This window comes from Theobroma cacao, chromosome 8, assembly GCF_053813885.1.
Source record: "Theobroma cacao isolate CCN51 chromosome 8, ASM5381388v1, whole genome shotgun sequence".
Lineage (NCBI taxonomy): Eukaryota > Viridiplantae > Streptophyta > Magnoliopsida > Malvales > Malvaceae > Theobroma > Theobroma cacao.
The window spans coordinates 3,080,854-3,107,146 of record NC_142646.1 but is presented as its reverse complement, the minus strand read 5'-3'; the positions used below and the strand labels follow the sequence as shown (position 1 = coordinate 3,107,146).

The 26,293-nt window shown below is 37.2% G+C and overlaps 3 protein-coding genes and 1 long non-coding RNA gene across 7 annotated transcripts; 1 reads left to right on the top strand and 3 right to left on the bottom strand.

The window, feature by feature from the left end:
- Positions 1-1,789: 1,789 nt before the first annotated feature.
- Positions 1,790-4,352, bottom strand: LOC18591772 (FH interacting protein 1). The gene is made up of 4 exons (XM_007018101.3): positions 3,931-4,352; positions 3,721-3,822; positions 3,272-3,543; positions 1,790-2,282 (listed from the first exon to the last, which is right to left on the bottom strand). Exons 1-4 carry the CDS (start codon positions 4,220-4,222, stop codon positions 2,103-2,105), a joined length of 846 nt encoding a protein of 281 aa, XP_007018163.3. The 5' UTR covers positions 4,223-4,352; the 3' UTR covers positions 1,790-2,102.
- Positions 4,353-6,056: 1,704 nt separating this feature from the next.
- On the bottom strand, positions 6,057-7,592 carry LOC18591771 (uncharacterized). The gene is made up of 3 exons (XR_001929128.2): positions 7,307-7,592; positions 6,920-7,233; positions 6,057-6,420 (listed from the first exon to the last, which is right to left on the bottom strand). It is a non-coding gene; the product is annotated as an uncharacterized LOC18591771 (long non-coding RNA).
- A 2,377-nt stretch (positions 7,593-9,969) lies between these two features.
- On the top strand, positions 9,970-13,605 carry AFB5 (auxin F-box protein 5). The gene is made up of 3 exons (XM_018126112.2): positions 9,970-11,110; positions 11,473-11,974; positions 12,053-13,605. Exons 1-3 carry the CDS (start codon positions 10,512-10,514, stop codon positions 12,809-12,811), a joined length of 1,860 nt encoding a protein of 619 aa, XP_017981601.1. The 5' UTR covers positions 9,970-10,511; the 3' UTR covers positions 12,812-13,605.
- A 4,195-nt stretch (positions 13,606-17,800) lies between these two features.
- LOC18591765 (pyridoxin (pyrodoxamine) 5'-phosphate oxidase) lies at positions 17,801-25,483 on the bottom strand. 4 transcript variants are annotated; one of them, XR_016028046.1, is made up of 15 exons: positions 25,057-25,254; positions 24,938-24,976; positions 24,481-24,648; positions 24,281-24,386; positions 23,566-23,732; positions 23,174-23,416; positions 22,950-23,038; positions 21,681-21,731; positions 21,492-21,582; positions 20,339-20,443; positions 20,130-20,200; positions 19,759-19,854; positions 19,063-19,170; positions 18,203-18,278; positions 17,801-18,110 (listed from the first exon to the last, which is right to left on the bottom strand). XR_016028046.1 is itself a non-coding variant. In XM_018126236.2 (14 exons), exons 1-13 carry the CDS (start codon positions 25,168-25,170, stop codon positions 19,104-19,106), a joined length of 1,407 nt encoding a protein of 468 aa, XP_017981725.2. In that variant the 5' UTR covers positions 25,171-25,254; the 3' UTR covers positions 17,863-18,278; positions 19,063-19,103. The 4 variants fall into 4 exon arrangements, 2 of the variants coding, with proteins under 2 accessions (XP_017981725.2, XP_088665423.1); XR_001929119.2 differs by having other exon boundaries at positions 17,801-17,966; XM_018126236.2 differs by having other exon boundaries at positions 17,863-18,278.
- Positions 25,484-26,293: the final 810 nt, after the last annotated feature.

Genomic DNA, 26,293 nt, shown 5'->3' with positions numbered 1-26,293 from the left:
TTTATGGGGGGGGATGTGGCAGAAGCAAAAAAAAAAAAAAAAACCCAAAGGAAGAGACTTAGAAGGGGGAGAGGCTAGTGGTTGGAGAAAGTAAATGCTTATCTTTACAAAGGAAAAAAATGACTATTTTTGGGGGAAGGGTTAGGACCATAGAAATATCGCAATCTCATCCTTCTTCTTTAGGGCTCATATGCTAACATTGCCTCCCTTCATCCCCTTCTGTTTTGTCAATTAGCAATTCAATTATATATTAAGAGTTAACACAAAAATAGAAAAAACCCTAGCAGGTAGGTCATTACAAATTAAGAAAGAATAATTATTGCTTCATGGATTCTCTTAATCTCCATTCATCTCTTAATTTGTTGTTAATTAATTACTACTACTACCATTTTTTTTTTTACATTTTATGAAGGAATAATAAAAAGTAAAATGATATTGGAGTATATAAAACTGGGTAAATCTGTTTATTGATTGAGACGACATGTTTACAGTGTTGTACGTTTTCTGAACCCTAAAATTTCATCTTACTGCCTTCTAACTATTAGCTCCTTGTGTATTTCTTAAGGTTTCCAGTGCTTCTTCCATAACCTATGTCTGCAGATTCAGGATCATGGTACATGGTGATAATGAACACATGCACAATTACGAGCAACGACCATTACTCGGGATTTAAAGTTTGAAGAATATAAGAATAAGAGTAAAGAATTACTTCACCATTTTTCTTAAATGGAGCTTCCTGCTTCTACCCACACCAGCCTCACAATACTCTGACCAGGATTTCCTTTCATTTTTTATTTTTTGCATATAAGAAAAAAACGACAAACTGAAGCTTAAAAATTTGCACACATTCCCTAGGAAAGAGTAGCTCAAAGTGATAAACTATGGTCCCCCGGCGATGGCAGGGTGGCCTATGATATGAATGTAAATTGAGTGTCATCTGCCATAAAATTGGTGTATGTTCCCTATTTCAGGTTTGCCAGTTAAGATAAAGACAGACGAAGCTGGCCAGGCCACAACATCTAGTCCTTCCTTCGGCCAGGGGTTTGGACCTACTAGTGGATCTGTCGGTTCCAACACATTTGGGCCAAATAAACCACCAACATCGAGCTTATCAACAATCTGGGGCCTTGCTGATAATGCACTGTTGCCTAAATAATGATCATAATAATCTAAAGTTTATGATTATAAAGCTTTTTTACTTCCCGTTGCTTGCAGGGTACATTACTATGTCACACCTTTTTCCTATTTACTTTCTGCAGTTTAGATTCTGTTTAATTGATATTTTACACCTTGCAGGGCTCCATCGTGCCTAGTTCCTCCACTACTAACTAGTAGCTCTGGCAATGGGGGCTTCCGTGTCCTGCAAATGTTACGTGATCATAGCAGGATTGAGGAATTGCTTTCAGATCAACGTGGAAGATCCTTGCCACCCAGATCCAAATCTGATGGCTGTTTCATTGGTGCATTTGTCTTGCAAGTTGTATAGATGCCCAACGTTCCAGTGTTGTTGCTTTCGAAGGTTGCTAGGACAGAAGCAAAACGAGAGGGCCCGGATAAAGGATTTGGGTAATGGAACGAAACCCTCACAGAAGAGAAAGAACGTAGAAACCCAAAACTCTGCTCTAGTCCCCCATACCACATAAATAATAAGCACATCCAACAAACTTGCCAGAAACTAGCCAGACCAACTGACCAAGAGACTAGAGGCATCTTTTAAGTGTGAATATATATCTCATTACACACAATTTGAATAAAGACGGAGGGAAAGAAGGGAAGTTGCATAAGATACTTAGAAAAGAAATAGTTCCATTATCTCACAATAACCTTTGCTAGTATCAATACTTTCCACTTGAAAAAGTACTAGTATAAACGATCACATGAATAAGGTAAAACCATTTAACAAGCTGATACCTTACTGACAACTCACAAATACCACCAAGAATTGATGAATTTAAGAAACAAAGGAATATTACAGTGACTTCAAACAAATGCAATATATGCTATCTCAACTATCACAAATCTGGCTCAAAATATTTTATCTACATCAATTTCGTGATGCAAAGCACGTTTTGGGTCATTGTGTAGAGTTTGACTGGATCACATCAGGAGCAACGGGGCTGCAATGCTCCTTGAAGATTTTTAACAGCACTGTCATAGTGTACAAAGCCCATGAACCAGAACTCATGGTTGTCAACTGATATAATTTGGATGTATTTCTCAGCTGTGTTGGCTTTGCTAACTGATGGATTCACTGTGCTGAGCTGATGTAATGGAAGCACCACCTACAAGTAGAGTGGCGAGAGGACATAAAAATCACATTAATAACCATTAGAACAGGTTTAAGTAAAGATAAATGATTGATGATAGACAAGTATACTTATACAAAAAAGCACAGGTCTGTGTAATAAGAACAGAGCCAGCAGACTTTGACAAATCCCGATAAATCCAACAAAGGAAAATCAATATATCCTAGATTTTAATTGGTAACTTTCTAGAGCATTTGACAAGGACGCAATCAAGTAAAACAATTATCCTACGAACATGTGGCTCATGAACACATATGGCAAAATCACTTGAATTTTTAGATCTCATTTGAATTGCCTCAGGACAACTATTACAGGATGGCTTTTGACTGGGTTCTTCAGAATCATATGAGCCATTAAATTTAGCAAAGTTGAGGATGTCATGATCTATGTACAGATCTCCAGATCAATCTCATAAAAAATATTCTACCTTTACAACGCATTAAGGTCCTTACCACCAACAATTTTCATTACCAACTCCTTTTAAATAAGTTCAATTAAACATAGCATCCACTACAAAATTATAAACCAAAAACTAGCACTACAGGTACCAAAGAATGCCAATAGAATAAGTCTTACAAGGTGATGAAGACGTTAAACAAGGGACCACAGAATTTCAGCAAATAACTGGGACAAGTAAGTCAACCGCGGTTGCAATAAGGATCTATGTTATTTAAAGTACAGCTTTTATGTTTGTCAACTTTAAGTGCTCCACTAATCCACATAGAACCATCAACTATTGAGCCTTCAACATTCTTTAAAACAAGTAAATCAAGAAAGGGACAGAACATTCATAATTCATATCTTGCAACAATATAAGGAACTGCCAAAGAATGGAAAATCTAACAAAAAATCCATTACAGCATAAAAACACAGTACTAAGTTCATTGTAAATCGTCACTCATCAGTCTGTGCTAAACTTGACCAACAACTTGAAACATAGCGAGACACAACATAAGCCAATATACCTTATAATAGCTCCATTGAGTCTGATCACCAACTTGGTAAGACAGAGGATTGTCACTACAAAAAGCAAGCTTTGCGGTTGACAGATATAGAACTCCCATGACAGGACCAGCTGAAGTGGACAGGTAGCATGCATACGTCTTCAGAAGCTGCTCCTCAGGAACATTCTCAAACGTTTGTTGAAAGATCTTCTCATAACCACCTTCTGCAAGAACTTTAGTACTCTGTGCAATTCTTCCTACTGCAGCATCAGCAAAACTCGGCCCCGTTTTCACTGTTCCAAAAGAAAAAACAACAACAAAGTTACTTATAATACTTCATACTTTTCCATCAAATGGACACTATGTATTCAAAATACCCTTAGAAAACGATATGTCAATTAAAAGTCAAAATCAGTCATAGGCAATACAGAGAAATAAAATAAGCAAAATTGAAAGAGAGAAATAATTACAGTGTTGCCACATGTTCCCAGCTATCTCTTTCGCCTTCTTAGTATCCTCCGCTGCCTTCTTTCCCCATTTCCCTAGCACATCTTTCACTGAATCCATCTTATCTGCTCAGAAAAAAGGGGGGGGGCTTCAATTTAAATACATAATTCGATAACTTCAAAATAACAATTTACTATGAATTGAAGCAACTGGAATCGTTGGAAGTGACTTACTCTTGACGGATGATGATTGAACCGGAGCGGGAGAAACGTAAGGATTCGACTCGGCCGGCATGCTGGTGGCAGCGCTGCTAGAGATCGGAGCTGGGCCTGGATTGGGTTGCGATTGGGAACCCACGGAAACGTTGGTCCAACTCTCCGGTGGAGGAGTGACGTCCTTCGGGTCGAGTTTCGGGTACGGAGCGTAATCAGAAGAGCGGGCTGCCGGTTGGCTTGACTCGGAGGATGTTGTTGACTGTTTGGTTTCGGGGACCTTGTTACGATCGGGCGAAGGCTGGCTCATCATTTCTTAGTGTTAGGATCAGACAAAAGGAGAAGAAGAAATGGAAATTTTTAATTGGAGTTGGAAAGCTTCTGCGGGATGAGTCAAAACCGTGAAGGAATTTTCTAGAATTTATTCCTTGCGAGGTTTGAATTGTTGCCGTTAGTTTTCGTTTTTACGTCTTTTACCTTTGAACTTGAAGCGACCACTTGGCAGTTCGCCACGCGACAACATGATATCCGGCCCTGACCGACATGGTCATTAGGTCTGGATTTTCCACTGCTCCTCTAGTCTTAGGCCCAAATCAGGAGCCCAACACTGAATTGGACCAGGCTTTGAATCATATCTTACGTATGGCCCAATAATTCTTCTAACATTCTATAATTCTATAATTCTGAGTAATCGATTCACATAATAATATAATAAATAATCAAGTAATTAGTATATACATTAAGTACTTGAGGAATGAAATAATTTAATGAGATGTTCATGCCGGGATAGCGGCAATGCCTATGTAATGAGCTATAGCAGATACCAACTTTTCTTGTTTTGGTCGTCCACAAATAATCCTCAACAACAAGACAGGAGTCGAGTTCCTTCCTAATCAACTCCAAAAGGAGCTTCAAATGGACACCCATGTCTCTACTCGTTTAGGAATAATAATATTTGCAAGCGGTGGAAGATTCTCTCCAATGTCTTAACATTTTTCTAATGGTTGGTGAGATTGATAAGCCCAACTGGCAACTAGATACCAACTTTGAATGGGTTTATGATTGGTCTAACCACGGCCAGTTATAATCAAGACTCTCTCTCTCTCTCTCTCTCTCTCTTTGGGCCTTGTCTGTTGAAGTGGTATGGAAAGGAGTCTACCATTGTTAAAAGTTAGATCAGCTTCTGATTCCACTAAAATATATAGTGTATAAGCTTTTCGTGTTAGACCAGGGAGAGAAACACATGGGTGCATGAATTATTTTAAGACAAACTTTATGAATAGAGATATTTCAAACAGTGCTGCATTCAATCAAAACCAGAACTTAAGTTTAACCAAATTGTTTGCTTATCAACCTTTTTTTTGGGGGGTTGACGCAAAAAGAATGATTGATATATCTGATGGTATTAATCAATCAGGCTCACATCGTAGGAGATTCTCGAGAAATATCATCAGCAGTTCTTGAGGGTTTCATCCACTGCAAGCATTATATCATTGCAAAAAGAGTAGTGGAATTTAGAGAGAGAGAGAGAGAGAGAGAGAGAGGGGGGGGGGGGGGGGGGGGGGGCGCTCTGGGCGATCTCCATGGAGTTTCCAATCACAGTACAACAAGGAATTTAGGGAAAGGACCAATCTGAAGTTACGGAAATAGCCCAAATTCTGCAGTGATGAACTGATAATTTCACCTGCTAGCCAACCTGAATGATGTGCATCCAGCTAGCCCCACTTCAGGTTTAGTGACCAATAATTGATCAAGAGCTAGCTGGGGCAATACCAACTGTGGTACTAAATTATTAGCAGGAAAGAGATTACGCTTTCAAGTTTCAACTTACGACATCCACACAATTAAATATAATAACCAAGTGAAGGAAGTTTTCTCCAGAAACTTTACTGAATTTTGGAGCTTAAGACAGCAATTGTCTCATGGAGCATAGACCCCGTCTTTTACCAGCACAGCTAAAAAGGCTATTTCCCAAAAGGACGACTTTAAGCAAATGCTTTTTCTTTTCTTTTCTTTTCTTTTTTGCTCTCATTTCCTCCAAAATCCTAGTAGCTAAGTGGATATCAGGCCATAAAGAGAAGGCTCTTTTCTGCCCTACTGGAATCAAAATCTTAAAGAAACGTTCAGAAATGTGTGGACAAATGTCATTCGAAAAGCAAGCCCTTCATGTTTCCAAATTCCTGTTTGGAATGTATTGTCAAGATCTTGGTCCAATTGGGGTTTTTCAACATTGTTTAGTGTTCATATTAACATGAAGAAGGGTGCTGGAAGGTCCCCTTGAGGGAAATTGATGGTGAAAAGTCATGAATTCCAGGGTGGGAGGGGGGTAATGGTTGATTTTCCAATGTTGTGAATAGACACTTCATCTTGTTGTCTCAACATATTTGCCGACCCTGCAGCCTAGCAGTCAGTGTCCAAATCTCTTAACCAATGTAGCCTGCTGATTCTAATCAAACCCTCCCCCAAAGATATTATGCAAACATGCCAATCCTCTTGCTTCTGCTTCAACACCTGACGATATGAAACAAAACAAAAGAAACAAGATCACATCAAGATTTTCTCATGGTCCATCGATGGCCATCACCCCCCCACAAAAAAATGGTTGGCTTAAGTTTGAGTTCCCCATAATATCCTCAAATTCATCATCTGATTATTATCCTGTTCCTCCCCTTTGAACGGAATTTATGCTCACGTAAATTGACGCTAACTAGAGAATCTAAATTAATGGCAGGTATAATATATGCCATAGTACTTGAACATATATGATCTCTTCTCATTAATTCCAAGAAAAATAAAATTAAAAAAAAACCCCAACCCCTTCAAAATGATTGGAATTTCGATTCCCAACTTGTTACACAATTTCTATTTCTTAATCATGAAATTCAAAAGATTAATTGTTTGAAATTTTGAATAATAAAAAAGAATATGGAATATAAAGAACACTGATAATAACATGATTTGTACTTTGGATAAATGGAAAGATTCCAAATATTTTAATGCATTTACTTACACATTAAGTGGAAACCCAACTTTTAATCTTGTAAGTCAACTATGTTCTCCTATGGGGACCAAGGTCCTTAAGATCTTTACTGCATCCCTCTTGATGCATGCAAGGAAGAAAGAGAAACAAAGTACCTACTTTTATTCCATGCTATCTGCTTTCCTTCTGGTGAAATATTGTTTGGTTACAGAGAAAATAAAATAAAAAAAAAACATAATTAAAATTACAGGTACTAGAAATCAAGGAAAGATTCCCCAAATTTAAAAGAGGCCACGAGAATCATCAATCTTTTCTCATTTCCTCCCCCCATTTGTTTCTGTCATCTGTTCACATTGATTATTAATATATATTTTCTGGCAAGCAAGGAAAAAAAATAATAATAACAATAAATCTTACCTCCATTAGCCTTCGATGAAATCCAGTCTTGAAACCCAGAAAACTTAAGCTAAAAATTTTCAGAGGGTCATTCAATAAAATTGGAGCACTATTGTCTGTTGAAACCAAATGATTCCTTGGAAATCTTAGAGCAGATCTTGAGCAGAAAGAGAATATGCAATATGACATATGTCAAAATCAAAGCTTAAAGAGCTCTAGGACATGTTTGGTTTTATCATATTCATCCATTGTTTTCTGTCTTTTGCTTTTCTTTTTTGTAGGGCATAGTTCTCTGTCATTTCAAACAAAAAAGAAAAGAAAAGGAAAACAATTGAACCATGATTTTGCAGGCTTTGATTAAATGGTTTTATAAGCAATGGAAAGATTATTTCAAAATGCTTAACAAAAATAAATTCTGATGCTTTTATTTTTATAATTAAAAAAAAAAATTCAAATCTTGCTCTTTATATCTAACTGGGAATTACAGACGACGACTGTGAATTTGCGGCTATTACCACATGGGCCTTTCCAAAGTGCCTTTGTAAATATTTGGCGAACTGAAAGGTTAAGAGTTCAAATTTCCAACATTATGTCACAGATTCGTTGACATCTTTTGGAAGAACCATCATTAATCCAGAGTTCCGACCAAACACAACACTAAACACCCTAATCATTTTAAGATTCTTCATTTTTTTACTTATGTCTTAAAATCTATTTATGCTATGTAACATTAGATTTTTTTTAGTTGTAAAATGTGCATCAATTTCCTTTGAATAATTCGATTCTTTTTTACCACTTAAATTAAATCCCGTTTCATTTAATTTTGAATTGATTCTTTAAAATCGTTCAAAAAAAGAATTAAATTCAAATGAAACTTAAAATATTTTTAACTGTGTTTTAAAATATATATATATTTTAAAAAAGATCACATATAAAGAATTTAAGATGGCATGTCAAAAATTAATTACAAATATGTGAAAAAGCTATTAATGCTTTTTGCACAAATACTTTTATCTCAACTATTTCTCTCACGGACGTGCCAAGAATTTATTGAATAAATTCAATAACGGGTCTATCATTTTGTGCATGGAACCTATTTATTAATAAATGTTTAAGCTTAAATCAATAATTATTTAAATAATTAAGATTAAAGTGTTAGGTGAATATTATTTGTGGCCAAAAAGCTAAGAGTCAGTTCAGGAACCCAAAAAAGGAAGAATGTTGCAACATTTCTAGTCAGGTTAAGATGTCAATTTTAACCAGAAACAACTACAGTAAAAAAAGAAAAACCCTTTTCTTCTTTTAGGTAAATTTACATAACAAGCAAAAAACAAATTTAAAAAGTTTGATAATGATTAAAAATTACCTAACATAACAAGTGAAAAAAGATAGAAGGAAAAGGGCAATGGGCAAAAGATTAGATCCAAAGTGTAAGAAGGACAAATGATGCTAACCTCAGCAAACACCAAAAAGAAAGAGAAGTGTAGGTTTTAATTGCATCCACTCCCTGTTTTATTTTCCCTTTTATTTATTTATTGATTAGGGTTATTGTACTTATTAGTATCATTGAGTTCTTTATATTTATTTTGTTTTTTTATTTAAAAAAAATATATGCTTCTTCGCTACACAACAAGAAAGGGGATGAGAAAAAGGGGAAGACTGCGGGAAAGGGAATTGCAGCCAAGTGATGGGGACGCGGTTTGGGAGCGCGTGGAGAGGGAAAAAAATGACTCTGCCACGTAGACTTTGTCAGCCTTTGCCTCTAGCAGTCCCCCTTGAAGCTTCGGTAGCTAACAACAGTTTACTGCTTCGCGATTGGACGGTGGCCTCTTTTTTTTTTTTTACTTCCGTTTGGAAAAGCGTAAAGAGATAATTTAAAAAACGGATATTTAGAAATCGGTCCTTCATTTTCTAGTATATATACAAAATAACCCATTGGTTTTGTTAACTCACGTTTTCATCCTATTCATAAGGGAGGAAAAAAAAACCAAATCTTTGATATGTTACATTAAACAAATTATTATGCTTAAATAGGTAGAGTTTGATCAATAAAAAAACATGGGAAGCAAAATTATTTAAAAAAATTACTATATTTTCTCATCATGCATGAATTAAGTTATCATGATTGTTCAACACATATTATGACGGTTTTATTTTAGTTGACAATGTATAAATGAAATGCTTTTTCATCTTGCTTATAAACATTTTATTCCTACAATAATGCATTATTTAGAGAATTAAAATCATTTTATGTAGGACATATGAGATTCATACTTGAAATCATATGGTAAAAAAAAACTAGTGATTAAAAAAAAGAAAAATAGTATAATGATTTCAAGCTCCCCTTAAAATGAAAATCTTTTTAGTATAATACAAACAATGCATGCAATATATAAAGATGAATCAATCATTTTTATCTTCCTTTGGCTGACTCATCATTCACACACTACTAAAATAGACTTGTCATCTCAATTTGAAATAAAATTGGTCAAATTCAGAAAGAAAAAGAAAGAGGAGGAGTTATGTACAAATAAAGAAAAGACCAAGGGTGCTATCCAACATAAAATCCAAACAAATTCTACAGCAGTTGACAAAAGAAAAAACTATAGTACTTACTGTCAAAAACCAACAACTTTAAAAAAAAAAATTTAAAGAAATAAAAAGACAAAAGCTTGTAAAAAGAAAAAAAAACCCCAAATAATGGAGGAGAAGTGTGGAGAGCCATTGGATATTGCAGATGAAAGAGAGAGAGAGAGGGAGAGGTGGAAGAGGCATGGAGAATCCCAATGCTCAGAAGAAAGAGAGAGAAAGAAAGAAAGAGAGAAGACACAGACAGCACTGTCCACTGTTCACTCTCTCTTCTCTCTCTCTCTCTCTGACCAATTAAACTAAATTACTTATCTTTGCGCTCTCTCTCTCTTTCTATATCCCCCCATCCTTCCCTTCCCATCCCAGTTCCCAACCCCCCCACCCCCTCCGCTTTCCCTCCCTGTCCTCTCCTACCTAAACCCTCCTCTCCCCAAGAAAAAAGAAACTTAAAATATATCATCTCATTCACTCATTTCTCTTACATTTAATCCATGTTCCCATGATCTGAGAAACCCAAATCTCAATCTCATCAATCAAAGCTACCCCAACAAAAGAAAGAAAGGGAAGATCGCTTTAGATCACAGGGCCGCGCGTGTGCTACCAACTCGCCCTCTTTCTCTTCCTTTTGTTGTCTCTCATGCGACATAACAGGGCGGAGCGAATGTCTGAGGACGACGAAAGGCAGCAATCTTCACCGTCAGATCTTGAGTTCACTTCTAACAAGGCCCGGAACTGCAACGCTACCGGGTCCGGGTCGGGTCACCCGGAGTTCCAGTCTCCGTTCCCGGACCAGGTCCTGGAGAACGTGTTGGAAAACGTGCTCCACTTCCTAACGTCGAGGCGCGACCGAAACGCCGCCTCATTGGTGTGCAAGTCGTGGTACCGGGTCGAGGCGCTGACGCGATCCGAGCTGTTCATCGGAAACTGCTACGCGGTGTCGCCGGATCGGGCCACGGCCAGGTTTATCAGGGTGAGGGCGCTTCATCTGAAAGGGAAGCCCAGGTTCGCGGATTTTAACCTGATGCCGCCCGATTGGGGGGCCCACTTCAATCCTTGGGCGCTGGCGCTGGCCAAGGCGTACCCTTGGCTGGAAAAAGTTTACCTGAAGCGCATGTCCGTGACGGATGATGATCTGGCAACGCTGGCCGAGTCATTTTCAGGGTTTAAGGAGCTCGTTCTCGTTTGCTGTGATGGGTTTGGAACTAGTGGCCTTGCTATTTTTGTTAGCAAGTGCAGGTAATTTCTTTTTTTATTATTATTTTTATTTTTTTTCCTGATAATAATGCTATGTATTTATAAAAAATTGGCTGATTAGATCTGTTTAAGGTGTTAAGAGTAATGGTTATTGGTTTATTTGGTATTGGGTTAAGACAAGTTTGTAGCTTTACTGAGATTTTTGTTTGATCTGATTGTTGTGTTTGTAGATTGAATTTTTTAGATCTTTTATGTTTCTTCTTTGATCTGGGTATGGATTGGGAAATGGAAACGTTTGAGTTTAAAGTAATGTGTTGTGATAACCAATGGGATAAAAGGGAAAAAGGAAGTTTGGGGATAGAATTGTGTATGGATAGTTGATTGATGTATTTCTATAATTGCAGACAGCTTAGGGTGCTTGATCTGATCGAATCTGAGGTTACAGATGATGAGACAGATTGGATATCCTGTTTTCCTGAGGGTGAATCACATCTTGAGTCGTTGATATTTGATTGTGTAGAATGCCCGATAAATTTTGAGGCATTGGAAAGGCTGGTGGCTAGGTCTCCTTCACTTAAGAAGCTTAGGCTAAATCGACATGTTTCTATCGGGCAGCTATATCGCCTGATGATTCGAGCTCCACAGCTCACACACCTTGGGACAGGTTCGTTTAGCCCACTGGAGGTAGCAGGACAAGGTGATCAAGAACCAGATTATGTAACTGCTTTTGCTGCCTGCAGATCCTTAGTTTGTCTCTCTGGGTTTAGGGAAATAATTCCAGATTATCTGCCTGCAATTTACCCTGTTTGTTCAAATCTGACGTCTCTGAATTTCAGCTATGCCAACATCGATGCAGAACAGCTTAAGCCAATTATAAGCAACTGCCACAAGCTCCAGGTTTTCTGGGTATGTATTCAAAATTTGGTCTTTAAGCTTTGTGAAGATATTTGAGCTTTGAAGCTTACCTCAGCTTTCATTATGCAGGTCCTTGATTCAATATGTGATGAAGGACTTCAAGCAGTGGCTGCGACATGCAAGGAACTACGTGAGCTTCGGGTTTTCCCTATCGATGCTCGGGAGGATAGTGACGGCCCTGTTTCTGAAGTGGGCCTCCAAGCAATTTCTGAGGGTTGTCGGAAATTGCAATCTATTCTGTATTTCTGCCAGCGAATGACTAATGCAGCTGTCATAGCCATGTCCAAGAACTGTCCAGATCTTGTTGTTTTCCGGTTATGCATAATGGGGCGCCACAGGCCTGATCCTGTTACTGGAGATCCTATGGATGATGGTTTTGGAGCCATTGTTATGAACTGTAAGAAGCTCACTCGCCTTGCTGTATCTGGTTTACTGACAGATAAAGCTTTCGATTATATTGGAAGATATGGGAAATTGGTACGCACATTGTCAGTGGCTTTTGCTGGAGATAGTGACATGGGGCTGAAATATGTGCTTGAGGGCTGTCCCCAATTGCAGAAGCTTGAGATTAGAGATAGCCCATTTGGAGATGCAGCTTTGCGTTCTGGTTTGCATCACTACTACAACATGAGGTTCCTTTGGATGTCCTCATGTAGTCTAACTCGCCAAGGTTGCCAGGAGATTGCTCATGCTATGGATCGCCTAGTGGTTGAAGTGATTAGGTCTATTGGTGAGGAGGAGATGGATGACTCTGTTGGAACGTTATACATGTATCGGTCTCTTGAAGGGCCAAGAACGGATGCCCCGAAATTCGTCACCATCTTGTAGGCAAATGTGGTGCGGGAAGCTGTTTCAATTGTTCTCATGGTGGATACCAAGCAAGTGTATACTGTTTCACGGGGAATTTTGATATGGCGGGTATCTTTTAAATAACCCGCAACAAGGTCCCAGCAATCACAGTCAAGCAAAGTTGAGTTCATAACTTCTGCTTCAGGCTTGGGCTGTTACATTGGCAGTCAAAGCAGACCCTGGTGAGGGACAACAGTTCATCTTTGCTTTGGTTCTTTTGAAGGACTTTGGGTAAGGGGGACTAGGTGCAGAAAATGGATGTCATTGTAAGTTATCGGACCATTGGATGTTATAGCGGTACGCATTTAAATTTTATGTTTCTTTTTGTTTTCATATTCATTTTATCATAATCGAAGTTAGCCAGAAGAGAAGGGAGGAGGGGTTATTGAACTATATGGAGGGGCAATGATATATGTGTTTTTCGTGGCCAAATTGCCTTATCCTTTGATGAAGAGATGAAATAGTTGTTGAAGACTCAGAGAGTTAGAGGAGATCAAGTTGGGTGGATCTATTTTTCCATGCTTGAAGCAAAGGAAGCATAAGGCAGAAGCATCTCTTTATCCACTCTCCAAAAGATAGTCTGCTCATTTGGATTAAAATTTTAGTTTAAGCTGTAGCTTTGTCAGAGCTAAATTCCCAGACTTGCACCTCTCTCCATGTTTGTTATTTTCAGATGTGTTGTGGTAGCACCTGACTGTTGAATTTATTATTGTTATTGTTAGCAATGTGAGAAGGGTAATAAATGCCAAATATGCATATGCATGGACCAAAAACTGGAGCAAGACTGTGTTTTCCTCTCTTTTATTTTGGTTTTAAATTTAATTTGTTCCCCCTTTGCTCCCACCAGAATGTGGAATGATCAATTGACAGGAAGGCCCATTAATTATGTGTGGAAAGTGTTGTACAAGTACACGTTGCAGGACCCTCTCCACCTTGTGGGGTTCCATCTTTTCCATCCACGAGAATCCCAATTCTTAAAAAGGATGGATGGTGGATGGTCCTCTGATAATTTCTCGTGTCCTTTGGAGTATGTGTCGTACCTTTCAGTTTGAGTTCATAAAAATTTAATGGAGTTGCAGCCGTTTGATATTTGAGCTTAATGCTTATGCTGAATTAGCTTCTGGATGCCCTGGTGTGTGCTCTGATTTGCATTATAGATTTTCCTATATTGAGGGTGGGACCAATCATTTGATGATTTGTCACACCCCCTGCGTTTGCGTTATAAAGCAGCCAAGTCCACAAATGGTCTTCTCCCTCTCCCCCTCTCTCTTATTATTAGGATGGAAAATCTATCTGCCCTTCTTTGTTGGTATTCTCCATGGCAGGATGGTAAAAGCAAACCTATCATCAAAGTGGGATCTGACTGTGCAATTGAATAAGTGTGATGGGAAGCAAAGCTTTGGCTTTCTTTCTTGTCTATCCATTTGTAGGAGTAGCAAGTGGACCAAACCCCAAATGTTTTTCTTCTGCCCACTGCTTCAATGCCAAATGGTAAATGGGATTGGGCGCCCCTTTCTTCTCTTTCTCATGACTCATGCCTGTCTTTTGGATCTCCCTCACCCACCCCCTGGATTGCCTCTCAGGCTCATCAGAGCCATGTTCGAGACGATAGAATTGCATGTGCTCAACAGGATCAAAACCAGACTACTTTGAGTTCATTAGTGCCTACTTTGGCTCGACTCATCCATTCGCTTCTGCTTACGCAGTGAATAGTAACCTGGATGACCATTGCTAAAGGGATGGCATGGCCATGGTAGCCCCTGCTTTTTTCTTTATTTTCTTCCTGTTGTTCCCCACCCCCCCCCCCCCCCCCCCTCCCTTCCCCCTTTGATCATGCCTTTACAGTTTGCCTTTTGGTTTTTCTTTTTGAGCAACCATCCTTGTCTCCAAGGAAGAAAAAACAGTGATAATGACTTTACATTAGGTCCAAGGATTCCCAAAGCCCTTAGCCACTCGATACACTTGAAATGCCCCTTTTGATGGACCTATTTCTCCTACTGGACATATCTCATCTAATCCATCATTTGACAGAGAGACTTTCATTTAATTGGATGGCCTTGATTTTGTTTAGTACATCATCCCAATTTTGGCAGGCACATGCTATCAACATTATAGTAATTCTGCTGCTCCTCACCACCGAACTGGTAGCAACAATAACAGTAACAATAATGCTTCATTTCTCAGTAAGTTGCACAAAAAAATCAGTAAAATAAAATAAAAATGGTTTTGATGACTAAACCCCAATACAAAAAAAACTGAAACACTAATAGCAAGCCCCTTTTTGGCAATGACAAAAGTTAGGCTGCTTTGAACTGATTGGTGGATACCCATCTCAAAAGAGAGGGCCCCACCACCAGATCAATTCAATGTGTGGGCCACGTGTACGGTATGGGAGGTGGGATACATTAATTTAATAACTTTGATTATGCAACAAAAAGTATGCTGAAATATGTGTAATTTGCATTAATCTACTACAAGTCATAATATCTTATCTTATTTGTTTTATACAAAAAAAATAGATTTAGTGGATAGCCAGAGGGTGAGCAGACGCTAACGTACAACGCAACAAACGAAAGTAAAACCACACTGATTGGGCAGATCAGGTCCGTTCAACCTAGAACCCAGTTGGTGGAGTGGCCAGTGATAGTTAATTAAACAAATTAGTCGGTGAAGCTAAGAAAATTAAAATTTACGAAACCCAAACCAAAAAGGGTTCATAACTTTTGTCTGTTAAGAGCATTCATGGCTGAACTAAGCACGAGGTCAACCACTAAAGTATGCTCTCTCTCTCTCTCTCTCGTGCTGCAACCACTTTAATTAAAATCATCCCAATTAGTTAATTAATTATGCACATACATTACTGGACTGCAGTACAGCACTCCCTTTTTTTTCCCCTTTGCACTATTTCCAGGATTGATCTTTGCTTTTTCCCAGGCCAAATACTTGATTTTGCTTTCGAACATGTGGCGCTATAGCGATGGGATGGGATGGGATAGGATAGGATGTGGGAGGGATTGAAATTCTAGTTGTTATCTGTTCTCTAGTCACAGCTCACAAAGATACGTATAACTATAAAGGAGGATTATAACTGCAACAATCACGTAAATATTAAAGCAAGTTTTTGACATGAACCTAATTTTTGACTTCAAATCGCCATACTTTCGATTACCCTGTCATTATTACAAGTGATCCAAACGAAGGCAGAAGAAAGATTTGAGATGAGCTCGTTGTCAAATGTCAAAGATTTAGGTTTAGTAGGTAAATTTGAAACCAAACTTTCGTCTGCAGGTACTATTTGTTTTTGACAAAGCATGCAATCAATCCAGCTCTGATTCTGTCTTGTATGGAGATAGAAAACCCTAGGAGAGCCCCTCAGCCTATGATGACTATGAGAATGAGCGTACGCTTCCGGCCTTTTTGACAATTAAGATTAACTGTAGGTGCCCTGTTAATGGAAATTTCATCAAAGATTACTATTCTTTGATGTAGGACTTGGGACTTAGCAGTTCATTTCCACCAGTGGAGAATTTGTTTTCCGTCCGTACAAATCAGTCATCATGATTAGGCAGGGTTGGCGAGCTTTGTAAGCTTGGGTTGGGAACAGTTAAAAATTGAAGGCAAAGTACCGTCTGTCGTCTCACAACAACAACAACACTGTTTCGGAAGAGCCTAGGCATAGGCAGGTTTAGAGTTTGCGTGTCACGTTGTAAACGAGAGAGAGAGGGGGGGAGAGGGGAGGAGGGTCCTCCCTCACCGTGTGCTTGTTTCCAACCACTTGACAATGGGTCGAGCCCCACTTCCGATGCTTGTTCTTCTTCTGCTCTTTCAACGAGTTTGAAAATTTTGAACTTGCAACGAACAGTAGCAAGCACTCTCTTCTGCCCTATCATGACCTAAGCAAAAAAACGTGGTGCAGTGCTACTTAGTTAGTTGCTTCTTCATTCGTCCTAAAGCCATAGAAATAAAATCTCCGATTCCCTATTGTCTTTTTCTTTATATTGTCTGGATCCTTCATTTTTCATGAATTATTTTATTTGTATTTTAGGTCATATATACCTAATGAATGTAGGTATATGAATAGCAACGTGGTTGGTAATCATATGTATTGTTTTTATTTAAACTGATTAAAAAAAAAAAAAAGTAGAGATAGTGTAGGTCAAGAATGATTCTTTACATGGAATGAGATACCACAGGTCAATCCTATAGATAGCAATTCTTTGAGGTTAACTTATACACGACTTGTGATGGAAGAATAAACGCATCGTCTGGCGAAGAAGTAGTTTCCATGGAACATTCCTCAACTTGTAGGGGGGGACAAGGCTCTTGGGTCGCAGATTGAACAGTTGGGACAATCCTTCCATTATTTGGTGCTCAATGCTTCACCAATAGTAAAGGTCTGTTTCAAGGTTCAAGGTTCCATGGTCGTGGAAAAAGGATTCCTTAAAAATCTATGAATCAAAAATCTGGACATGATCTCGTGATTTTTAATCAGACAAGCTTTACCAACTTGGGAGAATATTATTATAGTAACAGAGGCCAAGCCCTTAACAAGTCGTAGTAGGACTTGAGATGCAGTGATTTGAAAGAGAGAGAGGGGGAGGGTATCTTCTAATCATTTCTGTGTGAGAACAATTATATTTTATATAAGAGGGTATGAATTAGGTCTTGGATCTTTCGGCTGATGTGTGTGAGGACAAGGGCAAGGGCTCATTGTTCTTTTGAGTTTCAGTTATAAAAAAAAAAAAAGACCCCAAGATCCCTGATGCGCCACTAATTTGACAAGGGGAAAACTTGACCTTTGAAAAAAGAAAGTGGGGTAGTCTCACCCAGCAAGCATCAAATTGGCCTTTCGGAAAAAGTAGTGTGTCAGATTTCAGCTTAAGCTGGTCAAAAGAACCTTGAAAAGGAAGTCCTGATATTTAATTTTCATGGTGGAGCCCTATTTGGTCAGAATCGGCAGCATTACCCTCCCTTCAACCTTATTCAAAATTTTAAATATCAAGAAGCATCCATAAAAGATATCTCCAAACTTTTGGACAAGCTTGCAAATCAGACCAATATGAAATGAAATAAAGCAGATGGCTTCGTCCTATAAAGCCTGCCTAACTCTCTCTTTTCCATTCTTTTCCTTCCCCTAAAGATACCAAAAAATAAAAACAAAATAATAATAAATCCCTGAGATGCAGACCTTTTCGATGGACAAATAACAAATTGCAAACTCAGACGCTCCAATTCAGAGACGGTGTCAAAACAACCATGATTGCAAACATGGGTATTCCTCCATGATTATCAACGGTAAACACCTCAGTCCCAATCATGAAATTGGAATATAACAAGGAAAGTTTAATATCCACTAATAAAGTGACTTACCATCATAACTGTCAACAAAGCTCATTGTGGTATTTAAGAGCATTCAGCCATTCGGGTCCTTGTCCTTTGCACACAACTGCTCACCAAAGCCAGCAAAAAGAGTGGTTGTGTTGAAAAGATAGCCAGCAAATACGATTGCTAGTCAAATGTTTACAAACAGGTATCTAGAAATTGTATGTTATCATGCTCATGGAAAATTCGGAAAATCTGTTATCCTATGCAAGCTCAAGGGGATAAGGAAAAGATTAGATGGTGATTCAACATGACTTTATTTTGTGTGATGAGACTAGATAGAATAGAATAGACTGTTTAACACGTTCATCTAACTACTAATGATGTTCAACTTGTGAACAACCCAACAGCAAAGGGGAAGATTAGACAGGAATTACTTTAGTAAATGTGCTAAAGATGTTTATAAGCAAAGAGGCTTTGACCAATTAAGTTAATTTGCAATTAAAAAAGGGCAACAAAATGAATGTCCTAAGCCCCTAACAGAGAAAAAGTAGCACTTTTATTGCAAGCAAATTAAGTCTATAAATATTGGCTAAGGCAATAGGGAAGAGCGCTAATAAATTTAAGTCAAATTTACTATTGTGTTTCACATCCTTTGGAATATGAATGTGCACCAGTCACGACTAAATGTAAGAGATCCTGCCCATGTTATTTACCCCCGTTCTCCACACCGATCAAATTTCAGACCTACATCTCCGTATTTATGAGGTGCTGGTGTTAAACTTGTATTTGTTTAAAGTGTCACACCTCAGAATGCCATTAATAGATTACATCCTTAGAAGGTTAACAGCATCTGGCATGTGATTGATACGTATCCAAATTTTGATAGAAACGAATGATATAAATACCACAGTGGTGAATTTCACAGTGAAGAAGCTGAAAATACTACTCAGGGGGCCAAACGATCGATTCTCCAAGACTGTTTCCCATTGATCTCTTGAGGGGAATATTGCAACCTGCCAAAATAGCACACATATTACCAATTGGACCAACCTTCCATGAATTTTAACCACAATTTAAATTCTGCTCCCGGTTCGTCTATTTCCAAGGTAAAGCAAGCATCTGTCAAGAGGCAAAGGAACAGATACCAAAATGAGATGTAGCTCTAGTGTAAAATCCACATTTTTCTGCAAACCTAGACTTTTTCTTTTCCTTGTGGCATGTTTGAGAAGTGCGGTGGGATGGGGGGGGTGAGTTGCAGGGAGTGGAGGGTGAAAGAGAGAAGAGGCAGGAGGAGAGGAAGAGCTTTCAGTGACTTGGACTTGCTTCGAACTACCACTCAAGGTGGTTTAACTTGTAATTGGAATATAGAAAGCATTGTCAGCTATAAGCTATTCTGGAATTGACCCAATTATCAGCTCATCCAGGAGTTAGCATTAACCCAAATATGGACCTAAACAAAATGGCCCATATCATTATTAAGCAAATCCTGTTTGAAGCCAAAACAGAAAGAGTTTGAAATTGTGATAGATTTTGGCTAAAATCCTCCTTCTATTCATATTTTACAGGCCAATTATTGTAGCAAGAAAATGGATGTAAACAACCTGTCATGCAAACGGGACTGCTGTCCTTGCCAAAACTCAAAACGCTCAGGTTGAAGTCTGTATCCTCCCCAGTGTTTAGGCTTTGGAATCAAACTCCTGCCAAAAAGAAAAACATAAGGATTTTTAGTTCTGGTTTCCTCCCAAGTCCCAAAGGAGTCATTAGCTTGTCATATTGCTGGTCATTTGTGATTATGAACTCAATAGATGCAGGTTCTTGATCATGATTGAATTTAGAAGTAAATCAAACAAGAGCTTCATTTAGAAAGAGATTAACGGAAATCAAGCCAATAACAACAACCTGAAGCATAGCTGCATATACAATATACGAACAAACCAAACTATCAGGGTCAATTGAAAATTAGACAACTTACCCATCAGAGTATTTTTCTTCTAATTCTTTGTATAGCTGGTGTAATACATGCCGTCCAGGAACTATAGTACTCTGAAGAAAGAAATTAATCCTTAAATTTTTCTCAAACTATCACTTTTACTTCTAATGGACATTAACAGGGGTAATACATGTCATAGCCCTATCATTCATGTTTCCGGTATAACGTAACAGGATGTTAAAGTCACAGACCTGCTTGCTAACTATTGCTCCAATTTGACTTCCTCGAGGACGACTGTGGAAGTATTGCTCTGATTCATCATCAGAAACTTTCTGCACAGATCCTTCCACTCTTACCTGGAAATCACAGTTCATAATAGCCATGTTCATCAAGGAGACATATCAACATGCTATAAAGTTGTAGTACTATTTAATCAGATACTTTTCCACATTGCAGCAAACTTCAATTATATATTGGAAGTTGAAAGTTCAATACATCAAGTTTATGTCTAAAGGTCAAAAACAATTTCCCACATATATCTGCAACATCTCAATTCATTAAAGAGGCTATTAGTTATGTCTTTTGGTTAACATACATAATTACAAGGTACACCCAAATACCAGCAGAATTTCAGATTGTTCTACACATTTTACACAGGCACAGAGGAAGCCAGACATGACATGCATAAGTACAGAACTTCTATCATCTAACTCACAATCCATCATTCAAGTCTCTCTCTCTCTCACACACACACACACACACACTCATACACAGAACCATTATACCTAAATTCACCATCCATTGTGATTTTGATAATGACCATCTTATCCACATCAACTATGAAGCCTAAGGCATCAATAGCCAGAATTCATGGTTAGTAATAGACCAAGCTAACTCGACCAGAAAAGCAGTTACTCCCTTGCTTCAAGCATACATTAAATTTGTCAATGATCCTACTTCTGGAACCAAAATATCACAAGTGCATCTGACTGCAAGTGGGAATAACATTTCCATATTTACTACGACACAAGAACGTTCAGTGTTGAAAATAAAGTGAAAACATATATAAAGAGTTCAACAATAGGCCTGAACCACACTAAGTCCTAATATGTTAAAAGGAATCTTAAAAACTGTTCAAGACCCATATTGCATGTCGTCCATCAAACAAATCAAGTGTAAGAAAAGGAAATGATAGAGAATTTGGCATCAGAATTAGGTAATGTTGAATCAGTAATTTCAGTCTTTGCATGCAGATGCTAGTCATATGTTCCAAAATGAACCATGCTTTCGAGAAGATTATCTTTAGAACAGATTTCTTCCAAAAGATAATTTTCACGTCAACTAAAGTTGATTTACTTCAGCATTTCATAATGGATAAGCACAAGCCAGAACTCAATGTCCTACCTGCCGATTAAGCCCATCCCAGTAGAAAAGAAGTGATGCATGAGAATTTTCTGATAACTCGCGTGCCTTCCGACTTTCATAATTGGTGTACCTGCTTGAAGTAAAAACATAGGAAATATCACAAACAATATCAAATCACAAAAAACTCTGTTAACCGCACATGATTCCATGACAGAAAAGAACACTAACCAAACAAACCCATCCTTGTCCACACTTTTCAGCAATACCATTCTTGATGAGCTGCAGCAGACAGTAAGATGGTTAAAAAGAGATGAGAAAAGGTCAACCAATAAATATCCAAAATGTATAAAGTTTTGAAATAGTGCAATTAAAGTTTAATTGAAGTTGCTGGCAGTCATCATCACCATATCTATTTCATTAAAAGGTATTAGGACATCTAGAAGTGCTGGAGATATGAATTATTTCAGGATGAAGCTTGACCAGGTCGTTACGAATTTCAACCAAAAAAAGAATGGCAGAGTTGATGAAGAGGATTAGTACTAATAAAGTTGCATAATCTAACTATTTTCTTCAGAGGAAGAATTTTTCAAATTTCAAGCACTTTACAATTCCAAAGAAAAGAAGGTTGAAGAAACAACAACCATTTACAGCCTAAAGGAAATTCATTTACAATTTTTATAAGAACTAAGAATATAATTTACAAGTACCTCTCCTAAACTTATGGAAACATTAAGATACAAGATTAACCAATCACATTATTCCATAAAAACAAAACCCTCCACTTGTTTTCAACATATTTTCATAATTTGAAATGTACGGTATGTTTCATTGTTAGTACCACTTAACATATCTTGTCTCACTACAGCTGACGTCATGACTATACAATCTAAATTACTCACTGGTTAGACAAATGATTCTGCACAATCTTCATCATAAAAGCTACTCCAACAAATATAGTGACAATTAGTAATATCAAAACTAACTTTAGTCAATATATATTCGTAAGTACAAAACACTGTCGTCATTCATTTTTGTCCATGTCCATCATTAACTCAGCTTCTTACACAAGAGAAACTACCCAAAACCAACTTTAATATTTAAAAATCAGGGTTTGGATAATAACAATTAAAATGCTATGATTATTCAATTACCTCAAATTATAAGCAGGGTTCTCATATTTAGTATGAGGAAAAGCAAATTTCTTCAAAAAATTTTGGCACATTTTAAATAGTTCCCAAATTTTCTTAAGGATTCCAGTGGGAGCAGCTGCCCCCATTGTGGATCCATCCCTGAAGTGGAAATGAGAGTGCATCCATTAGATCAGAAAAAGTCTCAAAAATATGTGCTCATTTCTTAATAATATGTATTAGACTAGCAGCTAGGATCCAAACTGACACATTTTACAGCTTCAAAGAATTAAGGTTCATTAGAAAAAAAAAAAAAAAAAAGGCAGCACGAATAAAGAAGCATGATTGCAGCAAAACCAGAGAAACATACGGTTTTCCATCTTTTCCTGTTGTTGACAAAGCCATAGCATTTGGTTCCTTTAAGCCAGCAGCCACCGCATCATCAAACCATTTGCGAAACTGCAAGATAAGTGAGAAGCTTACATGATAAAAGAAATAAATCAAATAACTGATTGTGAGAAGACACCAACAAAAAATGAATTTTCAAATCAAGTAAAATGAATGAACGGCATAATTTGACTTGCGAACTCGTACCTGATCAATAGGGTCAGCTTCCACCTGCTCCTCCAGGAAGTCTGGAGACATATAATTCTCTCTGAGAGCTGATATATCAATTTGTGGAGGCTTTCCAATTCGGACACACATAGATGTGCCAGGATATGGGGGAAGGTGAAGCTTATATTTTTCTGCAATAGATGGTGGGACAAATCTACCACCTAGAAAGTGATGAGGTCCAGAAAATTTCTTGGCACACAGTTTTGGAGCAGTCAAAGAAACCTGTGTACATTTAAAATAAAGTTATTAGAAATTTGCAGTAGTTAGACACATGAATATTTAATATAAAGGTGGGTGCATAACTATTCGTGTTTAAACAACAACAAAACATAAGTTTCCAAAGCACAACTAAGGCTGCATGAAAGACGTACCAACATGTCAGGTTTAATTCCTTCACCATTAACATCACCTTCTTCAACATGCCACCCAGATGGAATATCTACAGACACAATCACAGGGGACTTTTGTTGCCTTTGTTTATAATTATTTAAGTGAACCAGCTTCTCGATCAGATTATCAAAAGGTGGCCTCGGTGCACCTGAAAGATTTGAAACAATGAATATAGATGATACACAGAATTTCATGGTTTTTCCGATACTGCACCCCATCATGAGATCACAAACTTTCTTCATGCCATGATTATACACTAATTGGGCAAATAAAAAGTTTTATGTAATGTAAAAGAATTAAAAATTTCACTAAGATTATTAAATTATTATTATTATTTTTTAAAAAAAAAAGAAAGATAAGCCAGAAATAGTGATCAAAACCTAACCAGGAGGCAATAAGTGATTTGATCACACCATGAAATGAGCCATAAAATCCAGAGCGCAGATAGATGTGGAAATGGGATAAGATAGCTTATTAGAGAAAGTTGAAGTATGTACTGTCCACTTTCACAATCAAGAAAATAAAAAGTTCCAGTAGCAGTAGTAAGAAATAAGAATCTTAAACTATAGAAGTTGATGGGGAAGAAAAGGAGAATCACAGCAGCATGATCTTAACTTGTTTCTAGATACATGGTAATAACAGTAATGTTGCAGCATCATAAAGTATATACATAGACATCAAGTTGAAAGTATTTACCATGAAATGAAAAGCCAAACATAGCATCTACTAGAATGTCAAAGTCATTTGACCAGTCCACAGGCAACTCATCCACTGACAGGAAAGGGATTGACAGAGATTCCAGCTACAAAACCAGCAGATCAAATAACAACTCAGACAAACCAAGTAAGCTAATTTTCAAGATTGTTATGACTATAGCCCTTGTATCATAATCATACCTGAGTAACAAGACCAGAATAAAGGGGTTTGGAAGTTCGCTTGGGATAACAGACAAATGGCTTATATCCAAAGTGATACAAATGACGAGCAGCAACCAGCCCGTCGCCTCCATTATTTCCCGGACCACAAATGGCAAGAACACGATTATACTCGCTTGGTTTATAAACCTGCAACAAGAAAAGCTCCTTTTGAAGGCTGAAAAAAACATATAAGATGAAGCACAATTGCTGATTAAACAATATATATATTTGACATTCTAGTAGTAATGTAGCAAGATAAGTAAAGAAATCAGCTCAACATCGATAAAAAAGGAGCAGAACCCTTTAATCGGAAGCTCCTTATGCATGCTTAGGTCAACTTAAAAACAAGGATATTTTGTATGTTTGAATTAGCATATGGCAAGTTGGCAACCAGAGAAATTCGATAAACAAAATAGAAAGAGGTATTAGCCATTACCTCAGCCATCGATGTGGCGACGCTTAAACCAGCTAATTCCTGACAATTGACATCAACTGAAACCGTTCAACAAATGTATATATAAGTAATTAATGAGTTTAAAAAAGCGAGTAACTAACCATTAACTGATCAACGCTAAAGCCAAGAGGACCCATGAGAATCTCATCAATCTCGGCAGCTTCTCGCTGAGTTAGGTACGTAATAGAACCCTGATTTTGCAGCGACGACGCCATTCCTCCCACTTTACCGGATTTCGAACACAACGCTCGGATTGCAGAGCAGGAAATTGGACACAGAAAACCCTGTTAATCAAAACAACATTATCTTACTTGTTAAAGGGTTGGATAGATGGATTTGAGGAGAGCGAGAATGAGAAGCTTTTTACCGAGGAGAAGCGAGGGAGATAACCAGAAGGTTTGGCTTCGTAAATTGAAGAAGGAGAGCTACAATAAGCGAGAGGGAATGGTGCTTGGGTGAGAAGCGAGCATATCATTCTTCCGCCTTTGCGTAACACTCCCAACATTGTTTTCCTTTGTTTTAGATTATCTGAATTTTTTTTTTTACCGGTTAGATACATAAAAGTAAGAATAATAAAAACAATACCATAAAATTATAGTACTACATATATTTGTTGTTATGAAAAACATCCAAAAAAAAATAAAGATAAAATAATTCAAAAAATTTAAGTAAATAGAAAAACATAAGAATTAAACAAGACTCAATGTGTGGCAAGAACTTTAAAATTTTACAATTGAATGTTGATAAAAAAAACACGATTTAGAATTTTAATCAATTTAAAATTCAATATTTGTCAAAAATGAAAATACTGGCATAATAAGTTTATGATTTGGTCTTTTAATTTTTGGGATATTATATTTTTTTTGCAATAAGTTATTTCTTTTTTTAATAAATTTATAAATATTATCTTTGATAACACTTGAAAATAGAAATGACTCCACCTAAAATAAGAAATTTAAAATTATACAACTATTCGAATGTTATTCAAAAACAATATTTAGAATTTTAATCAATCTAAAATTCAATATTTGTCAAAAATAAAATTGCTGGCATCATAAATTTATGATTCGGTCTTCTAATCTTTGGATATTATTTTTTTTGCAATAAGTTATCTCTTTTTTTAATAAATTTATAAACATTATTTTATTATTTTTTATTGTATGGAGAAATAGAGCTCCATTGCATAACTTGGGTGGATTGCTAAATTTTTTTTGGTATAATATTTTAAAAAGTCATTGAATTATTTAAATAATTTTTTATTATTTAATTAAATTTTTATATATTTTTTTTGAATTATTGATGATTAAATGATAATAACTAAAACACCTCTTATTATTT